Below are 22,997 nucleotides of genomic sequence, written 5' to 3' on the forward strand. Positions count from 1 at the left end.
TTCCAGATGCACCCAGGAGAGGACAGGGACATGCTGGAGCATGTCCAGAGAAGACCACTGGAGCTGGTGAAGGGTCTAGAGCACAAGTTTTATGAGGAGCAGCTGTGGGAACTTGGGATTGTTTATCCTGGAGAAAAGGAGGCTGAGGGGAGACCTTCTGGTTCTCTACAGCTTCCTGAAGGGAGGTTGGAGCCAGGTGGGGATTGGTCTCTTCTCCCAAGAAATAAGTGATAGGACAAGAGGAAACAGCTTCAAGTTGCACCAGGGGAGAGTTTAGGTTAGACATGACGAAAAATTTCATCCCCAACAGATTGTCAAGCCTGGGACCAGGCTGTCCAGGGCAGTGGTGGAATCCCCATTCCTGGAGGGATTGAAAAGCTGTGTAGCTGTGTTGCTGAGTGCCATGGCTTAGTGGTGACCTAGCAGTGCTGGGTTAAGGGTTGGACTTGATGATACTAAAGGTCACTTCCAACCAAAACAATTCAGTGGTTCTATTTGCATAGACTGGCTCTGTGCTCCACAAGATGGTGGAAATTCCCTTACCACAGAATGCTCATCCATTGATAAGCTTCTTCATGAAGGACATAGGCATGTGTCCCAGGGCAGGAAGAGATGTCCCCATGGCCTATAAGTCGTGGGATCCCCACTTGCCTCAGAGACATGTCCCCAGTGAAGCACACAAGCATGTGTCCTAGGGCAGAAAGGTGTCCCCATGGCATGTAAGGTTTGGCCTCCCCACTGCCTCAGAGACATGTTCCCAACATGTAGTAGCACTCATCATGGGTCTTTTTTTTCCCTTGCTGCTGATCAGCACATATGTTCCTGTGTACAACCTCATCCCCTTGCCCCTAACACCTTCTGCTTTGGGGACCCCCAAAAAATTCCCTCTATGCTGCCCACAATCACACTGAGCTCCCTCTGCCTCCATCCACCCATCCTTTGACCATGAATTATCACGAGAGGGGAGATAACATCTCTCCCTCTGCCTGTCCTTTCAGCTGCTCTTGCCTTTTAGTTTTTCTGCCTCTTTTTTCTTTTTTTTTTCTTTTTCCCTTTTCCTTTAAAAGCTTGGTCAGACTCAGCCAAAGGTCAACGAGGGAGTGAGCAAGAGGAAGGGGAAAGTTGCCTGATGACTGAGGCAGGAATGTTTCTTCCCTTCCCCCTGCATAGCTTCCTCCCTCCACCTCCTTTCCTCCCTAGTAAAAGCTTATTAACACCATCATTAATTGTGGAACTGGGCTGGGTGGGAGGAAGCTGAGGATGGCCAGAGAGGACATCGTTGTGGGGTGGACTGGTGAGGAGGAGCTGGGATGTAGCTGGGGGATGGGGGTGGCAACACCAAGGTTATTTATTGAGCAGTGTGGATGGGTTGGTTTTGTGGGTTGGGGGAAAAAAAAAAAAAACAACCAAAACAACAAATAGATCAAAAGAGGAGTTCATTTCAGGCAAGGCTGGAGTGATAAATGCTGGGGTTTGGTGGGTAATCAAAGCCACATTCATCACTGTCCTTGGGGAGCAGGGAGACCGCTGCGTGCTGACAGCAGCCACGGAATGGGTGTTTAATCATGGCAGAGGAAATTTGGGTCAGGGATGCCACCTCGCCCCAGGCAGGGCTTTGGAGCCAAGGGAGTGGCTGTGCCCCTTGCACAAACGTGGCTCATCCCTGGAGGCTCTGCTGCATCCTCCTCTGTGCCCATCTCTGTGGTGGAAAACGGGGTGGGGTGAGAAGGAAGGGGCATATCACAATATCCAGCGTGGTGATTTTGTCTCACAGGAGGTGAATTCCACACCCCACACCCCAAAAAAAATCAAAAAGTTTAATTGCCAGAATCATTCTAAGTGTTTGGGGTGAGATTTGGACATGTGGGGAGTGTCACAGAATTGTCAGGGTTGGAAGGGACCTCCAGGGTCATCCAGTTCCAACCCCCCTGCCATGGGCAGAGACACTTCACACTAGAGCACGTTGCTCAGAGCCACATCCAGCCTGGCCTTGAGAACCTCCAGGGATGAGGCTCCCACCATCTCCCTGGGCAACCTGTTCCAGTGTCTTACCACCCTTATGGTGTCTTCACAATGAGGTCTGCTGGGGTCAACATTGGGATCTTAGGCAAACGAATGGTTTGCCAAGAGAAGTAAAAGATGTGTCCAGCTCTCGTTGCAATGGTTTGGTGGAGCATGGTGAGTTTGGGTGGTGCTGTAGATCACTGTATCAGATGGCTGGAGTCAGCAGGGAGGTAAAAGAAAGAGTTTTCCTCCTGCTTGGAGCTTCAGGGAATCAAGGATGAGCTGGAAGGCTTTGTTTCCAGGAAAGCCTTTCCCCAGGGATGGTTGTGCTGCAGCCAGGGCACCACGGGCATGGCCCTTGCCTGCCTCCCACCCTGGCTGTACTCATGTTCCTCTGTAGGTCTTTCATCCAGCTCAATGAAGACATTTGTAGCAGCTTTGGGAAGTTACCCTGGCTCCCATGCTTGATGGTCTAAGCAAGAAGGATGTCCCACTGCCTTCTCCCAGCCTTGCAGTCTATGTGCTCTCAACTCAGATCTCATTTTATTTTGCAAAACCATGCCAAGTTTGTCTCTCTACATCTCCCTCTGCCCCTCCAGGGTGGTGGGGTGTGAACATGCTGCGAACATGCTGACATCCTTGCCACCCCCAAAGCCTCTGCCCCATGTCCAAACACAGAGGACCATGTTCTCCAGCAACACCTCACATTGCACATCCCACAGAACCAGATAAAAGCAGGAGAACAGCCAAGGGACTTTGGTTCTTGCAGCCTGGCCACTTCTTTTCTTCTGTGGCCTTCAGTAAAGTGTTGAGAAAGGGTTAAGAGCAGGGACCAGCAAATGTCAATTGAACCATCAATGGGGTAGGAGCACTCCAGAGTCCTCTGGCTGGTGCAACACATGCCCCATGGCTGCTGAAGACCTAAGGGTAATAAATACCACCACTTTCCATGCTCTTTCCTAAGTGTGGCTGGAGCTGGCTGCTCTTCATCCAGCTACATGCTGCCCATGGCTGCGTCTGCATCAGCGGGGTTGGCACAGGCCAGCCCACCTTGCTGCCCTGCCCACTTCATTCCCTCTTGCTGCTGGGGAGGATAAGCATTAGTACTGGGTCCTGAGGGACCTGAACCAGCTCTTGGCAATGGCTAAGGTCTGCCAGGAGGGAAGGATCGTAGCCAGCTTGGAGCCACAGCCACGCTCTGCAGCAGCTGGGACAGACGAGCAGCTTTGGCTCCTCTTTGTGTCTCAGTCTCCTTTGCAGAGGACATTGCTGGGATACCAACCCGGGAGGTGCCTCTGGGCCTGAGAGCTGCCACCTTCCTGCCAGCCTCCTGCCAGGAGGAGCCTCTTCCAGCCGAGGTGTTGTGTGTCAAGTGCTGCTTTGGATGCAGCTGTTTGTTTTTGTGACACTGTTCCTCAGTCGGGCCTGGTGCTGCAGCCAGGTAACCTGAGCAGCTGCCTGCAGCAGCACAGCAGGGAGCTGGAAGCACTGGGCACAAAGCTCGAGAGGATGCCAGATGGTCATGACACTGTAGTCCCCCCAGGGCACCTTACTGGTTGGCGTCCCACAAGGGCAAGCAGCACAAGGTGGGCTCTGTCCCTTCTCAACCCCATAATGGTCCTATCCCTCCCCTTGCCCATACTGCTGTGCTCTTCTCTCACACAAGACTTGTTGAACGTTTAAGGTTCCTCTTGACTCCTTCCTCCAGCTTGCTAAGGTCCCTCTGCAGTGTGGCCAGCAACTTGAGGGAGGTTCTCCTCCCCCGCTGCTCTGCCCTACAATACTGACTGTGTCCAGTTCTGGGCCACCCAGTCCAAGAGAAATAGGGAACTACTGGAAAGAGTACAATGAAGATGCAAAGATGCTGAAGGGCTTGGAGCAGCTCTGTGAGGAGCAAAGGCTGAGAGTCCTGGGGATGTTGAGCCTGGAGAAGAGCAGCCCCAGAGGGGATCTGAGCAATGCTCAGCAAGAGATAAAGGGCAGGGTTCAAGAGGCTGTGGCCAGACTCTTGTCAGTGGTGCCCAGGGACAGGACAAAAGGCAGTGTGCAAAAACTGGAACCCAGGAGGTTCCAGCTGAAGGGGAGGAGAAAACTCTTTGTTGTGAGGGTGCTGGAGCAGGCTTTCCAGAGGGGTTGTGGAGTCTCCTCTGGAAAGATCCCAAACCCTCCTGGCCATTGTGCTCCTGGGCAAGCTGCTGTGGGTGCCCCTGCTTTAGCAGTGGGGGTGAACAAAAGGATCTTCAGAGATCCTTTCCCGACCCTACTATTCTGTGATTCTGTGGGTGGCAGCTCCTCAAGCCCACTGAGCGGTCCCCTCAACTTGGTGTCCTCCACAAACTTCACAAGAGTTCCTCACCTCCTCCAGTTCATGCATAAGGGTGCTAGAGAGGGCAGGTCCCAGCATAAGTGCCTCAGTATTCCTCATCACTGGCCTCCAGGTGGAGTTGGGTTGCAACCAATAACTACAACCCTCTGAGCCCAACCACCCAATTATTTTTTACCCATCAGAGAATGGTCTGGGTCAGAAGGGACCTCCAAAGCTCATCCAGTCCAACCCCCTCTGCAGTCAGCAGGGGCATCCTCAACTAGATCAGGTTGCCCAGAGTCCTGTCGAGCCTCACCTTGAAAATCTCCAGGGTTAGGGCCCCAGCCACCTCCCTGGGCAACCTGTTCCAACGTTCCACAAATGTTGTCCACCCACAATATCCCAACTTTATACAAGTAGATTGGGATCCAGGGGTGGCAGGGAGCAGCCTTGCTCCAGTACCGTCCCACTCTCAGTGCCTGCAAGTTGCTGGGGCAGGTTTGGTTATCAGATGGAGCTGTTGGGGCCATTTCAGAGCAGACCAAGAGAAGCAGCCCATCACAGAGACACTGATTAGACTGCAGGACTCCTCCATGCAGGAAGCTGTGGCTTCAGGACCAATTCTTAGAGGTACCTCCAGCTTGAAGGGGGTTATTGGTGCTGGAACTGGGGGTGTCATCTTGAGCACTGCCACACATAGGGGAGGACATGGTCTTGAGAGCAGTCTTGAGGTGAACTTGGGGGTTTCAGTTGATGACAAACTCACCATGAACCAGCAATGGTCTCTGGCAGCCCAGAAGGCAGCCATGTGCTGAGCTGCATCAAGACAGTGTGACCAGCAGGAGGAGGGAGGGGATTCTACCCCTCTACTCTCCTCTGGTGAGACATCACCTGGAGTACTATGTCTAGTTATGGTATCCCCAGCATAAGAAGGGCATGGAGCTGCTGGAGTGGGTCCAGAGGAAGGCTGCAAAGATGGTCAGAGGGCTGGAGCACCTTCCCTATGAGCACAGGGTGTGAGAGTTGGGGCTGTTCAGCCTGGAGAAGAAACGACTTCAGGGAGACCTTAGAGCAGCCTTCCAGCACCCAAAAGGGACTACAGCAGAGCTTGGGAGGGACTTTTGACAAGGGCTGGGAGTGACAGGACAAGGGGCAATGGCTTTGAGCTGGAAGAGGGGAGATTGAGACTGGAGGTTAGGAAGAAATTCTTCCTAGTGAGGGTGGTGAGACACTGGCACAGGTTGCCCAGGGAGGTCGTGGATGCTCCTCCCTGGAGGTGTTCAAGGCCAGGCTGGATGAGACTTTGAGCAGCCTGGGCTTATTGGGGCATGTGGGTTGGAACTAGATGATCTTTAAGATCCCTTCCAACCCAAAGCATTCCATGATTCTGCGACTTGACCCCAGACAGATGTTTTTATGGTGTTGTATGGACACCCAGGAGTGGTGAATCACCCCTGCAGAGGCAGTGGGGAGCAGACCCATCAGCCTGGCAGCAGGGCAGGACAGTTGCTCCTCTGCAGGAGCTGCCTCCTACCTCCAGTGTTGTTGGCAGAGCTGGTCCTGTTTCAGCATCGTTCAAAAAGTGCTGGCAACACTCCCCTGGCTTCCCTGCCTTGGTATAGGCTGCTAACTGAAAGCCTGGGGGGTGGTGGAGGGAGGATGAATAGTCCCTGTCTAATTGCCTTTCCCCCACGTCTGGGTCTGCGGTGCAGCCTGTAGACGGGTTTCCACTCCCCTCCCTCCTCCTAGTGCCTGTTATCTCCTGGGGCCATGCTGGGTAATTTAGCAAAATATTCTAGCAGGGTAATTAACATCTAAACTTCAAGAGGGCACTGCCTTTTCACTGTCTCCTTCAGAGGAAGAGAGAGGAAAACCTTCCCGGCTGCAGGCAGATGAGCAAAGAGGGTGGTGCTGGTTGGAAAAGAAAATTGTGTCTTTTAACCTGGTGTTTGGGTTATTTTATTGGGTTTTTTTCTCGTTTTTTGTTTTTTTTTTTTTTTCTTTTTTTTAATCACTCTCACTTTTTAAAAAGCATCACAGATTCACATCATGTTGGAAGGGACCCTCAAAGGTCAGCTTGTCTGATACCTACAACTAGAAGCAGGCTGCCCAGGGCATCAGCTTATTTTGGGAGGAAAAAAAAAAAGGGTCTTTGTATAGTGAGTGTGTAATGAGATGTTGGGGAGACTTAAAATTACTCTCCTAGGCAGGAGAATGAGAGACAATTCTTCCTTTTCTGAATGAGCACAGGCACCAAGGAGGACCACACACTACCTCGTCCACCCAGGTAGCTCCAAGAGGCCAGCTCTGACCAGAGAAAATCAGTTCTTACTTCGTAGAGTCATGGAATCACAGATTTATTTGAGTTAGAAAGGCCTTTTAAAGCTCATCCAGTCCAACCCCCCTGCAGTCATCTGCAGGGACATCTGCAACTAGAGCAGGTTGCTCACAGCTCCAAATGACCTCACCTGAAGGAGGGATGGGACATCTCCCACCTCTCTGGGCAACCCAGGAGGCTCTCACCACCTTCAGTGTCAAACATTTCTTCCTTCTCTTCACTCTCAATATCCCTCTTTTAATTTCAAACCATCACCCCTTGTCCTGTCACAACAGGCCCTGAGAAAAACTCTGCCCCCAGCTTTCTTCTAGGCCCCTTGAAGTCCTGAAAGGCCACCAGAAGGTCTCCCTGGAGCCTTCTCTTCTGCAGGCTGCCCAAGCCCAACTCTCTCAGCCTGGAGCCTCCCAGCAGAGCCCTTCCAGCCCTGCCAGCATTGCTGTGGCCTCCTCTGGCCCTGCTCCAGCAGGTCCCTGTCTGTGCTGTGCTGAGCACTCCAGAGCTGCCCCAGCACTGCAAGGGATCTCTTAAGTCCCCTTCTGGCCTCCCCATCTAGTTTTTCAAAACTCAGACCAGCAGCACTAGGACAAACTGGGCAGGGGTTTGCAGGGGAAAGGATGGAGGGGGGATGAGAGATGGAGGCATGGGAGAGGGAAGGGATGCTAGAGAAGGAGGGAGCAATGAGACTGGAGGTCATGGACATGGGAAGCAGAACTGGGGAGAGCAAAACAAGTGAGGAAGTGTGGGAATCCAGAAGAGCAGGACTGAAGACCTGGAGGAGCTGGGAGAAACGTATGGGATTTGGAGCCAGCAGGGTACACTCAGGTGTGGGTGATGTGGAGCTTCTGGGCCACGGCAGGAGGTTGTGTGTGGGACACAGTGTCTGCAGAGAGGAGGGACGGGCCCACATCCCTCTCTAGGACTGTGCTCCTGACAGGAATGGATGTCCCATGGATTTGGGAGCAGGTGAGGACAGACCAGAGGGCTGCAGGATGCCTCTGAGCCCTGCTGCTCTGCTGAGTACTCTGTGTGCAAGAACCTATGTTCTTGGAAAGCTACAGGACTCACTTTGTCCCAGGATTAAAACCATGATGGCATCTTCTTTTTTTTTTTTTTTTTTTTTTGACGGGGGAGGGGAAATGCCACCCTTGTTTCTCTGGGACTCGAGGGGAAGGCAGAGGAAGCAATTAGGGCAGATAAAGAACTGAAGCTAGATAGCATCTCACAGGATGGTCCCTCCTCCTCGCGTGGCTTTGTTTTTCTCCTTCGCCCTCCATACCAGGCATTGTTACTTCCCAAAAGCCCTTTCAATGGGATGTAAACACAACTATTTGTGTCTGCCTCCATGCCTCGCTCCCTCCGCAGAGCCAGGAAAAGCCAGGAAAAGCCGAGAGCGTCCGGCGACCCAGGGTGGAGCCCGGCACAATCAAGCGCGATGGTCTCGCCGCTGTTTCTTTCCATGTTTTGTGTTTCCCCGGGACCCTTGGGATGAGATCACATCCTCCTCTCCCAGGGTTATTATGTCTTCAGCCTGGCAGGATGAAGCTGGCCGTCTGGGTGGCTCGATCTCCCTGTGTGCACAGACTGGATGGCTCTGGCCGTCTGTCTCACCCACCTTCGGGTCCTGGAGGTCCACCTCCAGCCAGCAGATGCGTAACCACCAGGCTACTGTTGGATTGCAGTGTCTGGGCTGATGAGTGGCCAGATTTTCTTTAGCATTGTCTCCAGTAATTGCCTCTTAATGGTTTCCATCTTCACAGGAATCCCTTCTGCTGCTCCAGATCCGGGCAGAGAGAGAGAGAGTCATGTTTCATGGTTTCCCTTGTCTGCAGTGGAAAGGAGTAGGAGGAGTTTCCCATGACTGGGTACGGGGGTTTGTTCCCTCTGGTCTTAGTTCAATTTGCTGCTAAGTATCTCTGAGTTCCTCAGGAGCCTGCCAAGGAGGATAATCAACATTTTGGGTTACTCCATGCAATAAACAGACTAATCTCTTCTTAGCACCCTCCCAGGCAGTCCGGGTTGGATGAGAACAGAGGTCTTCTCCTCATCTGAGAACAGCACTTCACTACGAAAGCAGTAGGTGCCACCTACCAAACTCTTTCAAGTTGCCCAAAATATATTAGGGAAAGGTCTTCTTAGGGGCTCAGATCTCAATTCAGCCATGCTGGCACAAGCAGCTCCAGCCCAGAGCTGTTTAGTCTGGAGAAGAGAAGGCTGAGAGGGGATCTGGTCAATGTCTATCAATACTGAGGGGTGGGTGTCAAGTGGAGGGGGCCAGGCTCTTTTCAGTGGTGTGCAGTAATAAGCCAAGGAACAATGGACACAAACTTGAACACAGAAGGTTTCACCTCCACATGAGGAGAAACTTCTTTACAGTGAGGGTGACAGAGCCCTGGAGCAGGCTGCCCAGGGGGATTGTGGAGTCTCCTTCTCTGGAGACTTTCCAAACCCACCTGGATGCATTCCTGTGCAGACAGACTACCCTGGGTGATCCTGCTCTGGCAGGGGGGTTGGACTGGATGATCTCTGGGGGTCCCTTCCAAACTCTAACATTCTGTGATTCTGTAGTTCTGCTTCCCCCTAAGCCACCTCATCTAGGCAGCTGCTTGTGAGGCCAGCAGTTGTCCATGCTGATGCCCTTTTCCTGGTGGAGCAGTGCAAGCTGTTGTCAGCATGTTCTCACCCAAGCCACTCTGGTCAGGCAGCTGGGAAGAGGAACCTCTCTGTGAGGTGCATGAGGCTGGTGGTACCTTGTGCATCTTCAGTGGGCTTGAAGCCTTAGCTGAATCTTCAGAGAAGGCTCTGCAGAGAGAAGCACCACTGATAATCCCTGCCTTTCCCAGCTCAGCTGGGTGTCTGGAACCTAAAAAAAAAACAATCCCAAAATATTTTAGGGCATGACAGGGCCTGTGCCTCATGAAGACATCATCATGGGCACCTCTGTAAAGGAAAGGTTTCCCCCAAAACTTTGTCTTTGGTCAACCTCAGCATCAAATGAGTGAGCAGAGAAGATGCCACTTATGCCTTTGGACTTGTAAAGGGCTTTTTTTCCCAGAGGCTCACTTCTTTCTTCTCTAGGGTCTCTCCTGACTTCCCTAGCTCCCAGGGTATGCCTATAGGGGCACTTTGCAACCCTTTAGAGAGAATGACACTGACACAGCTTGTTGGTGGGTGCAAGATCAGCCCAGCTGTCCTGGGTTGAGGAGCTGATACTTTTAATGGGAGCAGATTGTAGAAACCCTGCAACTGGCCTTGCTGGTGGAGAGCTTCGTCATTCCTCATCCCCCACACCCTCGTTTTCATTTTCTTGGCTGTTTTCACCACCCTGTGCCTTGTGACAAAAAGAAAAAGTGGAGTTGTAGCAACTGCTTGCAGCTCAGAGCAGCAGAGCAGTCCCATGGATCTTATCTCAGACATCTCCCATAAAGACTTGAGACATTAGGTCGATAAGGGGCCCCTGGAAGAGCAGAAAATGGCTATTGATGTCTTTCTGCAGAGAGCCTGTGAACTGCAGCAGAACTGCCTTATGCTCCCAGGAGGACTCACCTAGCAGACCACAGGGCTTCCAGGAGGTTTTTGGGGCAGGAGTTCCCCAACGGTGGTCCATTAGACCACCAAGAGTGCCAAGCTATGTCAGCAGGACAGCACAGGCCATGGCTGGCTGTAAGGGATGATGAAAGGGTCACTGAATGGTTTGGGTGGGAAGGGACCTGTAAAGCTCATCCAGTCCAACCCCCTGTAGTCAGCAGGGACATCTGCAGCTACAGCAGGTTGCTCATAGCCACAAACAACCTGACTTGGAATGTTGCCAGGGATGGGGCAACCCCCACCACTGGGCAGCCTGGCACAGGCTCTCACTGCCCTCAGTGTCAAACATTTCTTTCTTCTCTCCACTCTCAATCTCTCTCTTACAGTTTAAACCATCACCCCTTGTCCTGTTACAGCAGGTCCTGCTCAGAGTCTGTCCCCAGCTTTCTTCTAGGTCCCCTTAAAAGGAGGTGCCTGTGATGATCCTGAATACAGAGCTGGACAAAGTTCAGCACAACCCTTCCCAATGGCTCCTTTAGTTAAAAACAGGACTGGGAAGTACCCTCTCCCTCCTGCACCCTTTCAAGCAGAGTATGTTCATTCTGCTTTAGCTCTGAATGGCACAAGCAACTGTTTTTTATTTAACTTCTTCCAAATCTGATTGTGTTTCCATTTTCACCCACAGAACCACAGAGTGGTAGGGGTTGGACAGGACCTCTGGAGATCTTCTAGTCCAGCCCTGCTGCTAAAGCAGGGGCACCCACAGCAGCTTGCCCAAGATCACAATAGCCAAGTGGAGTGCTCAGAGAAGGAGATCCCACGGCCACTCTGGGCAGCCTGCTCCAGGCCTCCAGCACCCTCACACCAAAGAATTTTCTCCTCCTGTTCAGGTGGAACCTCCTGTGTTCCAATTTGTGCCCACTGCCCCTTGCTAGTCACCACTGAGAGGAGTCTGGCCCCATCCTCTTGGACCCTGCCCTTTATCTCTTGCTGAGCATTGCTCAGATTCCCCCTGGGGCTGCTCTTCTCCTGGCTCAGCATCCTCCTGACAGAGATGTTCCAGGCCCCTCAGCATCTTCGTGGCTTCCATTGCACTCTCTCCAGCACTTCCCTGTCTCTCCTGAACCAGGGAGCCCAGAACTGGACACAATACTCCAGATGTGGCCTCACTAGGGCAGATCAGAGTGAGAGGAGAACCTTCCTCACCCTCATGGCCACACTCTCCTTAATGCACCCAGTTTTTGGTGCTCCCATGGCCTCATTTCACACCAGTGGGCTGGTTGCTCCACCTGGGTAATGCGTTTGCCACACCTCAGTTCCTCTGCAGCCGTGGTCCATGCTCCATGGAGGCAATACCAGCAGGCACCTCCTCTTGACCTACGTGTTAGATGAAAAGCATACCTGTGGGCAGGGACCACAGAGCAGCTGGGAGGCTGAAGCTTCACACCTCAGGCAGTCTGGATGTCCATGCACGTTGCCACCACCTGGGTGGGTGAACCCCAGATGCCTGTCAGGGAGCTGTGGCAAGCACGGGTTGCGGTCTGTCCGACTTTCACTGGATCTCAAGGCATCCCAACCTCTCTCCACGACTCTAGGTGGATGTTTTCAAGCTCTTTCACACTGGAGTTGTCACCCAAGCATCAGAAAACTAAGAGGTAGTTGGTGGCAAGTGTTGCTTATTTGTCATTTTGGCAGCAATGTGATACGCAGTAATTGGTACCCTGCCTGGCAGCGGAGGGATCATTGCTCCTGGGAAGGGTAGTGTGTGCACTGGGCTGCTCCCACTCCATCTCCAGGGAACACTGCTGAAGAACACAATTAAGCCTGCATGGTTTGGTGATAAGAGATGGTGGAGCAGGTTCTCAGGTCCTTCTCATGGCTTGGACACCCCTGAAAATAGCAAGTAAGCACTTCAGCTCCTTGTCAGCCCAGATGATCTCAGAAAGCAGATAATAAACACAAACATTTGTGGGTTTGTGAATCCAAACCTCTGGTTTGATCCTTGTGGTCTGCCCTATGTGCTTGTCCCATCCATTGCTGGTCTGTAGGACCACTGGTGGTCTGCACCACATGCTTGTCCATCTATAGCTGATCTGTAGGACCACTGGTGGTCTGCACCACATGCTTGTCCATCTATAGCTGATCTGTAGGACCACTGGTGGTCTGCACCACATGCTTGTCCATCTATAGCTGATCTGTAGGACCACTGGTGGTCTGCACCAAATGCTTGTCCATCTATAGCTGATCTGTAGGACCACTGGTGGTCTGCACCAAATGCTTGTCCATCTATAGCTGATCTGTAGGACCACTGGTGGTCTGCACCACATGCTTGTCCATCTATAGCTGATCTGTAGGACCACTGGTGGTCTGCACCAAATGCTTGTCCACCCATTGCTGATCTGTAGGACCACTGGTGGTCTGCACCAAATGCTTGTCCATCCATTGCTGATCTGTAGGACCACTGGTGGTCTGCACCACATTCTTGTCCCATCTGCTGCTGTTCTGGAGGTCTGATCTGTTTCTCCCCATGATGAATCACAGGTGAAGTTTTGGGGCTTCTTTGGCCCCTCAGCTGCTGTTGCATGCCCATGCCACGGTGCTTATGCTGCTTACACCTACAAAGATGTAAGGAACAGATTTTGGAGCCACAAAGCCTGGGGGAGACTGGTCCATGGAGACCAGCTTCACTCAGGAGTCCACCATGTAAGGCACTGCAGCTCCCTCATAACACACAGGGGTAGGATCCTACAGTTGATTTTGGGTTACCTAGGGAAATACTTAACCCCTGGAGCCCACACTGGCCTCGCAGAGGACCTTTGCCCAGTGCTCTGTCTCTCAGCAGGACACTGAAATGTGAAAGGGGAGCCTGGTGTCTTCCAGCAGGTCTACACAGCTCCTAGTCCACAGTGCCAGAAACAAAAAGTGAGAAGCCTTTCACCAGCAAGCTTGGGTATTGTGTGGCTGGCTGGGCAGATGCTGGCAGGCTGCCTGCTCTCTTAGGAAATCCATCAGACTCTTTGTCTGCTTTCCAGCAGGAGCTGCTGCTTTCGTGGCCCAGCTTCGCCCAGTATGCTGCAAACCAGCTGGAGAGCAAAGAGAAGTTTTGTCTCTCAGACAGCCCCAGTGTGGGGTGGGGGGTAGATTACAGGTTAAACCCAAGAGACCTGTGAGCCTCAGCCTCCTTTTTTCTTTTCCCCACTCCCTCCTCCAGATTCAGCTGCCAGGTCGAACCCTGTGAGAACCTGGTGGGGGAAGGAGGGATTGACGCTGGTGGTGGTATCAGGGCACATGGCACACAGCAGGGAGGAGCAGCTATAAATAGTTAAATAAGGAATAATTCCAGTGTGGGAGTGCTGATTTAATGGGCAGAGCCTGTTGATGCTAAAACATTGTCAGTAAACACGAGTTAGGCTGCAAACGACCAAGGCAGTTGGCTGGGTTCAGGTTCATGGTCAAGGCAAGTGCTGGTGCTCCGCAGTTTGGGGATCGCCCTGGAGCTCTCCAAGGGTTTTGCCTGGCAGTGATCTCAGGGCTGACACCAAGGTTAGGAGCTCTGTGAAATGCTGCGTTCCTGCTGAAGCCACCCCACCACTGCTTCGGGGTGCCTGGTGCAGGCATGGGGCAGCCATGGGTGGAGATGAACACACCCTTTGAGAAACACATGCCAGACATCTTCAGTGGTTGAGGACATGGGTGGCAGGACCCCAGGCAGCAGGGTCTTTGGCAGTGCAACCCTTGCTGTCTGCCTTCAGCAGCAGTTCAGTGTCCATGCCAGGCTAGAGTCTCTAACAGCAAACTGGGCTCTTTGGTCCGTTCCTGTCTCAGCAGGAAGAGGTCACCCAGTGCCTACACCTCAGAGAAGCTCCAGAGCCCTCCTGCATAATGCTGGAAATGTGGTTATGATGGGGAAGATCACAGTATCACAGTGCCACAGTACATGAGAGGTTGGAAGGGACCTCCACAGATCATCCAGTCCAACTCTTCTGCCAAAGCAGGATCACCCAGGCTAGTCTGCACAGGAAAGCATCCAGGTGGGCTTGGAAAGTCTCCAGAGAAGGAGACTCCACATCTCCCCTGGGCAGCCTGTTCCAGTGCTCTGTGACCCTCACTGTAAAGAAGTTTCTCCTCGTGTTGAGGTGAAACCTTCTATGTTCAAGTTTGTATCCATTGTTCCTTGGCTGTGTGTGGGCAGGATGGAGCACATGCATGCTCCTTGCTCAGCCAGGTCACGTCAGATGAGGTCCAGGAGGGCATCATGAAGGCAGAGGGTGCCTGCCCAAGTGTAGGATATAGTCTGTTTCATCATAGGTGGGTGAGACTATTCCTCATTAGCTAAGTATCTGAGCACTTGACACTGACATCTTCATCCTCAAAACCACCTTCTGAGGTAGAAAAGTGCAGGTGAGAGGCTGGGACAAGAAAAGCCTATGTGAAGTTGTAGCCTTTTCCTCCCCATATATCCCTGGCAGAGAGAAGGATCATCAAGGAGACCACATTAGAGGAAGGGCTGGAACTGGGCCCACCATAGGTCGCTCCTGATCAATCCTAACTCTGCTTTTCTTGCTTTAATTTTTCACACTACATTCTTTACTAAAAAACAGGAAAAAAACAGTGAAGGTGAATATAAATTTAATTTGCAGCCCTGCTTCATGCTATGCTTAGGAGCTATTAAATACCCCAGAAGTGAATTTCTGGACCACTGCCTGTTTATATTTTTTCCCTAACTGATTTTTTTTCGGGGGGGGGGTCTTTTCTCTTTCCTTTCCTTTTCTTTTCTTTCCTTTTCCTTTCTCTTTTCTTTTCTTTTCTTTTCTTTTCTTTTCTTTTCTTTTCTTTTCTTTTCTTTTCTTTTCTTTTCTTTTCTTTTCTTTTCTTTTCTTTTCTTTTCTTTTCTTTTCTTTTCTTTTCTTTTCTTTTCTTTTCTTTTCTTTTCTTTTCTTTTCTTTTTTCTTTTTTTTTCTTTTCTTTTCTTTTCTTTTCTTTTCTTTTCTTTTCTTTTCTTTTCTTTTCTTTTCTTTTCTTTTCTTTTCTTTTCTTTTCTTTTCTTTTCTTTGCTTTGCTTTGCTTTGCTTTGCTTTTCTCTTTGCTTTTCTCTTTTCTTTTCTTTTCTTTTCTTTTCTTTTCTTTTCTTTTCTTTTCTTTTCTTTTCTTTTCTTTTCTTTTCTTTTCTTTTCTTTTCTTTTCTTTTCTTTTCTTTTCTTTTCTTTTCTTTTCTTTTCTTTTCTTTTCTTTTCTTTTCTTTTCTTTTCTTTTCTTTTCTTTTCTTTTCTTTTCTTTTCTTTTCTTTCCTTCCCTTCCCTTCCCTTCCCTTCCCTTCCCTTCCCTTGCCTTTCCTTGCCTTTTCATTGTTGGGATTAAAATAATCTGTTGGTTTTTTTTGTGAAGAATCTGTGAACTGTTTGTGACACCTTATCTCAGAGCACGAGTCTGGAACTTAACTGGCACGTTCCAAACAACTCATCAGAAAGATAAACTTGGAGTTGTGTTTTGGGTTGAGGAGAACATGGTTGCATGTCTTCCAAATCCTGGATAGGCTGGGTCAAGTGAGATAAAAAATGATGGAAGTGCTGTAAACATGGTCTTCAAAGCAAAGAAGCTGCTATCTGCTCTGAAAACAGAAGAGGATGAAGACAAAACTTTTTGAGAGCAAAGATAATTCCTTGAGTTGCCTCTTTTTTTTTCTTCCTAGCAGTTGTGGAGTGGGTTAAAAACAATAAAATAAAAAAATGATAAAATTAGAAATAAAAGAAAATAAAATGACATATGTTTGTAAAGGAAAGGAATCATGGAAAAATGAGAGTGGCAAGGAGAGGTGATAAGGTTGAGAATCAGAATTGTGATTTTTTTTTTAACTAAAAGATGTGAGTTTGGAGCACATTTAGATACACTGAGTAGTTTTACATTCATACAGTCAGTGAATGGTATCAGTTTGAAGGGAACTGTAAAGTGCATGCAGTCCAACCCCCATTCAGTCAGCAGGGACATCCTCAACTACAGCAGGTTGTTCATGGCCCCAAATGACCTCACCTGGAATGGTTCCAGGTATGAGGCATCTCCCACCTGTCTGGGCAACCTGGGACAGGCTCTCACAACCCTCAGTGTCAAACATTTCTGCCTTCTCTCCACTCTCAATCTCCCTCTTACTGTCAAATCATTACCCCTTGTCCTGTCACAGCAAGCCTTGAGAAAAAGTCTGTCCCTGTCTCTCCAGAAGTCCTGCAAGGCCACCAGAAGGTCTCCCTGGAGCCTTCTCTTCTGCAGGCTGCCCAAGCCCAACTCTCTCAGCCTGGAGCCTCCCAGCAGAGCCCTTCCAGCCCTGCCAGCATTGCTGTGGCCTCCTCTGGCCCTGCTCCACCAGCTCCCTGTCTGTGCTGTGCTGAGCACTCCAGAGCTGCCCCAGCACTGCAGGGGGGGTCTCAGCAGAGCACAGCAGAGGGGCACAATCCCCTCCCTGCCCCTGCTGCCCATGCTGCTGGCTCATGTCCAGCTTTTCACCCACAGACTGTGGACTGTTTCCATTCATCCAGTCACTTTCTTTCCAAAGTTTCCCTCTCCCTGTTGATTTTTGGATACTATGGAAGCCAGTTTTTCCCATTTTGCTCCTTTTTCTTAGTGAGTAGTGCTTGCACTCAGGTCCCCAGTGCATGCAGTGATTAGGTCAGGGCCAGCAGGGCTTTTCCAACCCAAGATGATAGAGTGAAAGTGACCACAGCTTCAAGTGTTGCCAGATCTTGTAATTTTATCAGCCACCTCATAGAATCATAGGATCATTTGGGTTGGAAAAGACCGTTCAAGTTCATTGAGTCCAACCATTAACCCAGCACTGCCAAGTCCACCACTAAACCATGTCCCTCAGCACTACACCTCCACAGCTTTTAAACTCCTGCAGGGATGGTGACTCCACCATTTCTCTGGACAGCCTGCTCTAGGACTTGACAACCCTTTTGGTAAAGAATTTTTTCCCTAATACCCAATCTAAATCTAATCTCCTTTGTCCCTTGGAGGGGTGCATCAAGCTTGGAGGTCCGTGGGTGATAGAATCATAGAATCATTTAGACTGGATAAGACCTTGAGCATCAAGTCCAGCTGTTAGAACACTGCCATGTCCACCACTAGCCCATGTCCCTCAGCAGCACCTCATGGTACAGTGTTTTTTCATAATGCTCCAGCTCTCATTATAGGCTGATGGAGATTCTCTTGAAAAGCAATTGGAAGAGCCAGGCTCTCTCTTGTGGTTTTAGTAACAAACCTGAAACAGCACCTGTGTGTGTGCAACAAAGTCAAAAAGACAGAAACAGAGAGAAAGGTCTATTTTTTATACACTTTTTAGGGTCTTTGCTCGTGGTTCAGGGTTTGTGGGGTGAGATGTGCTGAGCTCCTGTGCCTTGCCATCACAAGGCAGACTTCAACACACACCCTGACCCTGAAGCAAGAGGGACCAGAAACTTCCTTCACCATCCATGCCATGCACAGCAATGCAGCTGGTGAAGGGTCTAGAGAACAATTGTGGTCTTCTGAGGAGCAGCTGAGTGAACTGGGGCTGTTTAGTGTGGAGAAAAGGAGGCTGAGGGGAGACCTCATTGCTCTGTACAACTCCCTGAAAGGAGGCTGGAGTGAGGAGGGAGAGCGCACCACACACCCGACCCTGAAGCAAGAGAGACCAGAAACTTCCTTCACCATCCCATGCCATGCACAGCAATGAAGGTGAAGGGTCTAGAGCACAGGTCCTGTGAGAAGCAGCTGAGGGAACTGGGGTTGTTTATTCTGGAGAAAAGGAGGCTGAGGGGAAGCCTTCTGGCTCTCTACAGCTCCCTGAAAGGAGGCTGCAGTGAGGTGGGAGTTGGTCTCTTCTCCCTAGCATCAGGTGATGGAACAAGAGGAAATGACCTGAAATTGTACCAGGGAAGGTTTAGGTTGGAGATTAGGAAAAATTGCTTTCTTGCAAGAGTGGCCAAGCACAGGAACAGGCTGCCCAGAGAGGTGATGGAGTCACCATCCTTAGAGATGTTCAGAAATGTGTGGAGCACTTTGGGACATGGTTTGGTGGCCACAGTGGTCTTACACTGATGGTTGGACCTGATGATCTTGGAGATCTCTTCCAAATGAAACAATTCTATCATTAATTCTACATTTTGGATCTCCCTTGAGGGCTGATCATGCTTACAAGCTCGTGTTTGGAATGCAAAGTTCCTTGTGCACCTAAGACACCCTAGTTCTGCTGGAACCCATTGCGCTGGGACCACTCTATAATCAGTCTGGAAGGAGCCACATGAATTAGGGTGTGTTGGATGTAACCCTCTCCAATCAGGTAGTCTTTTGGCTGTTCCAACAATCCCCATGGGGATGGAGAGGTTCACTGGTGGATGGCTGCCTCTTGGCCAAAGCTCTTCCTTTCCAAACAGCTGCTCCCAGGGGCTGTGCTGCCTGAGGTGTTGTCATCTGATGGTTGCATTTGGTCACTCTGTATGTGCAACACATCTTCTGCCATGGGGTTAAAAAAACACCAATGTAACATGAATAAAACTGATGTTGGCAGTTGTTAATCTCAACTCTTTATATTCTTCCCCATTTGCTTGCTCTCAGGGGTGGATGAGCTGCTGATATCTTTCACTCTGCATTTTGTCACTGTTCATCTTAGGGGGGTTTGCATTGATCATTTCTTTTTTCCCCTCTTTGCAATTTTCTCTCCTTTCCTCCTGTAAGTGGTTACAGTTGAGCTGGACAAATTGATGGAATGAAGCTCACAAGGGAAGGAGAGGTCCTGCATATCTCGTCACTGCTCTCTTCTCTCTTTTGCAGTTGTTGCAATCTCAGGATGTGAAGGAAGATGCTGTGCTTTGCTGCTCCATGGAGGTAGGTAATCAGCTGCACAACCTACCCCAGTCCTCACTGCTTTCTCCTCTGTGCTTGGCTGTGCAGATGTCAAGCAGCTTGTAGATGTCTCCAGACCCAGACAGCCTCCTTGCTTTATAGAATCATAGGAATCACAGAATGGTTTGGGTTGGAAGGGACCTTTAAAGGTCATCTAGTCCAATCCTCTTGCAATCAGCAGGGTCATTGTCACTTCAAGATGACCTTGAAGGTCCCTTCTAACTCAAACCACTCTATGATTCCATGATTCTGTGATCTGCAACTAGAGCAGGCCCAACCTCATCTGGAATGATGTCAGGGCTGGGGCACTGTCCACCTCTCTGGGCAACCTGGGATAGGCTCCCACCACCCTCGGGGTCAAACATTTCTTCCTCCTCTCCACTCTCAATCTCCCTCTTTAGTTTCAAACCATCACCCCTTGTCCTGTCACAACAGGACCTCAGAAAAACTCTGTCCCCAGCTTTCTTCTAGGCCCCTAGAAGTCCTGAAAGGCCACCAGAAGGTCTCCCTGGAGCCTTCTCTTCTGCAGGCTGCCCAAGCCCAACTCTCTCAGCCTGGAGCCTCCCAGCAGAGCCCTTCCAGCCCTGCCAGCATTGCTGTGGCCTCCTCTGGCCCTGCTCCACCAGCTCCCTGTCTGTGCTGTGCTGAGCACTCCAGAGCTGCCCCAGCACTGCAGGGGGGGTCTCAGCAAAATGGAGTAAATAGAAGACTGTGTGTGAGGTAAGAGATGGCCCTTGGCACTCTGTGCCTGGACTTTTGATGCATGTAAAAGGATGCAGAAAGTTTGTTGGCTGGGGTCCTGTGACAACACTGTATCATCTTGGTTCCTTCAAATCTCACCCTTCATTTATTTTCTAAGCACAAAACCACCTGCACTGGAGCAAAAGCTGCCCTGTGGCTCACACAGGGAGGTTTGCTGTGCTCAGCACCAGCTTTGCAAAGGAATACTGCTACCAGTACAGCAGAGCTTCATTGGTTCTGGGAAGTGATTGGCCCACGGGGATGGATGCTTTCCTGGCAGAGAGAGGATTGGAAGTGCAGCCTGGATGGTTAAAATTCAGCACAGTGCCAGGCAGCTGAGGAGGAGAGTTTGGCTTTTCAAGGTTAGGACTTTGAGGAGCTGTGCATTGGAGTTCTGTGAGGGTGGACTCCCTGCTGTCCACTCCAAGCTTGCACCTTCTCCTCTGTGGGACCACCTAGACCTTTTGGTGCTCCTTGGAAGTTCTCCCAAGGAGTAACTGCTTTAAAAAAAACAGGCAAAAAGGTCTTGTATGTCCTCAGAGAAGAGGCAGGACAGGTCTAACTCTCGGCAGGGCAGGATTTGTTATGCATACAGGAGGGCTCTGCTCATCCCCATTAGCGACTGGGAGTCACTGATGGCGGTGAATCAGCATGTAAATGATGGGCCAGCTCCAAGGCAGGGATACCACATCACAGCCTGCACCTTGTTTTGACAATAGCCTGACTTTTTTAGGTGGGATTATTATGGTTTGGGTTTTGGTTTGGGTTTGTTTTTTTTTTTTTTCAAAAGCAAGCCAGCTTTGCTGCCTTTGAAGTCAGTGGGAGCTGAACCCCTCACTCCTCCAGCAGCCTGGCCTGGATGCTTCTGTAAACCTCACCCTTCGTCTGCAGCTCAGGAGCCTGCTGCAGCTCAGGAGCCTGCTGCTGGCTGGTTGGGGTTTTCAAAAGCCACAATGTCTTTAAACTGTTCACCCCACCCTTTGTCTGCAGCTCAGAAGCCTGCTGCTGGCTGGTTGGGGTTTTCAAAAGCCACAAGGTCTTTAACCTGTTCACCCCACCACACCAAGCAGGGGGATGGAGGGTGCCTGTAAGAGCCAGGGGAGTTGGGTTGGTGTCACAGGATGATAGAGTCGTATAATGTAGAACTGTAGCATTCAGTATATGAAGGGGGCCTACAAGAAAGCTGGGGAGGGACTTTTTAGGATATCAGGTAATGACAGGACTAGGGGGAATGGAAGAAAGCTGGAAGTGGGGAGATTCAGGCTGGATGTGAGGAAGAAGTTCTTCACCAGTGTGGTGAGACCCAGAGTGGTGAGAGCCTGGAATGGGTTGTCCAGAGAGGTGGTTGAGGCCCCATCCCTGGAGGTGTTTGCAGCCAGGCTGGATGAGGCTCTGGCCAGCCTGATCCAGTGTGAGGTGTCCCTGCCCATGGCAGGGGGGTTGGAACTGGATGATCCTTGTGGTCCCTTCCAGCCCTGACTGATTCTGTGATTCTATGATTCATGCCCCTGGTATTGGGATCTTTCCCAAAGCCACAGAATAAGAGTTACAGAACATGATTCTACTGTTCTTAATTCTGTCAAGGTCCTGCACCTGTATCAGGGTAACCCCCAGTATCAATCCAGGCTGGGGGATGCAGGACTGGAGAGCAGCCCTGTGCAGAAGGCCTTGGGGGTGCTGGGGGTGCAGAGCTGGCCATGAGCCAGCACCGAGCGCTGCCAGCCCAGAGCCAGCCCTGTGCTGGGCTGATCCCCAGCAGTGTGGGCAGCAGGGGCAGGGAGGGGATTCTGCCCCTCTGCTGTGCTCTGCTGAGACCCCCCCTGCAGTGCTGGGGCAGCTCTGGAGTGCTCAGCACAGCACAGACAGGGAGCTGGTGGAGCAGGGCCAGAGGAGGCCACAGCAATGCTGGCAGGGCTGGAAGGGCTCTGCTGGGAGGCTCCAGGCTGAGAGAGTTGGGCTTGGGCAGCCTGCAGAAGAGAAGGCTCCAGGGAGACCTTCTGGTGGCCTTGCATGACTTCTGGAGAGACAGGGACAGGCTTTTTCTCAGGGCCTGTTGTGACAGGACAAGGCCTATGGTTTGAACTTAAAGAGTGGGATTCAGACTTGAGAGGCAGAACTTGTCTGCATTGAGGGTGGTGAAAGCCTGTCCCAGGTTGCCCAGAGTGGTGGTAGATGCCCCATCCCTGGCAGCATTCCAGGCGAGGTTGTCTGAGGCTCTGCTCACAGGTATCCCTGCTGAGTGGCAGGAGGGTTGGGCCACGATGACCTTCAAAGGTCCCTTCCGACCCACACCGTCCAGCGATTCTGTGGCTGTTGGCGAGTTGAAAGGAGCCCATCAGGATCGATCTGCCGTGACTGCCCCCTTCTCCCCCTGACAGCTGCAGAGCACTGGCCGGCTGCTGGAGGAGCAGCTGCCCGAGATGATGACGGAGCTGCTGGCCATCGCCCGCGACAAGATGCTGTGCCCCTCCGAGTCCATGCTGACACGCTCCCTGCTGCTGGAGGTCATCGAGCTGCACGCCAACAACTGGAACCCCCTGACGCCCACCATCACGCAGTACTACAACAAGACCATCCAGAAACTGACAGCTTGAGGGGCCAGGGCGAGCTGGGGGTGGGGAGGGGACGAGCAGACGAGACACACACAGCAAGCACCTCGACGGGAATCCGGCAAGAGCTTTTCCCTCCCATTTCGATCCCCCCGCCCCAGGCAGACCCAACCCCAGCATGCTCGGAAAAAAAAAAAAAAAAAAAACCACATTCGTGGGGTGGGGGAGGGAGAAGCATGTTTCTTTTTTTTTTTTTCAGCCGTGTCCCCAAGTGCCACCCTTCTTCCCCCCACCGTGGTTTTGTTTTAATTGGGGGGGGGGGGGGGGGGGGAGTGTCTTTTTCTGAACTCAATGGCTCCAGCAGCAGCAGCAGCAGCAGCAGCGGCAGCAGCAACGCATCCCGCCGGGTTATTGTTTGGCTTTCGAAAGAGGATGGAGGATTTGGAGGATAGAGAACAAAAAAACAAAACCAAAACCACAACAAAACCCCAACTGAATCCAAGTAGGGGCTAAGTATTGTTTTCATGCTGTCCTCCTGCCTTGCCCTGGCCAACTGGCAGGAGACAGCAGGCAGCAGATGTCTCGGGAGGACAAAGCCAGACACACACTATACCAGACGCTGGTAATTGATGGCTTTTGTCGAGAGCGGGGGCTTGGGGCTTGC

General features: G+C 51.1%; 1 protein-coding gene across 1 annotated transcript in view; it reads left to right on the forward strand.

The window, feature by feature from the left end:
- Positions 1-22,378, forward strand: part of CTIF (cap binding complex dependent translation initiation factor) — a 165,797-nt gene extending 143,419 nt beyond the window's left edge. Inside the window, 2 exon segments of the mRNA XM_054398006.1 lie at positions 18,972-19,025; positions 22,163-22,378. Of these exon segments, the coding sequence (XP_054253981.1) occupies positions 18,972-19,025; positions 22,163-22,378 (270 nt within the window).
- The last annotated feature ends 619 nt before the right edge of the window (positions 22,379-22,997 follow it).

Source organism: Indicator indicator, chromosome Z (genome assembly GCF_027791375.1).
Source record: "Indicator indicator isolate 239-I01 chromosome Z, UM_Iind_1.1, whole genome shotgun sequence".
NCBI lineage: Eukaryota > Metazoa > Chordata > Aves > Piciformes > Indicatoridae > Indicator > Indicator indicator.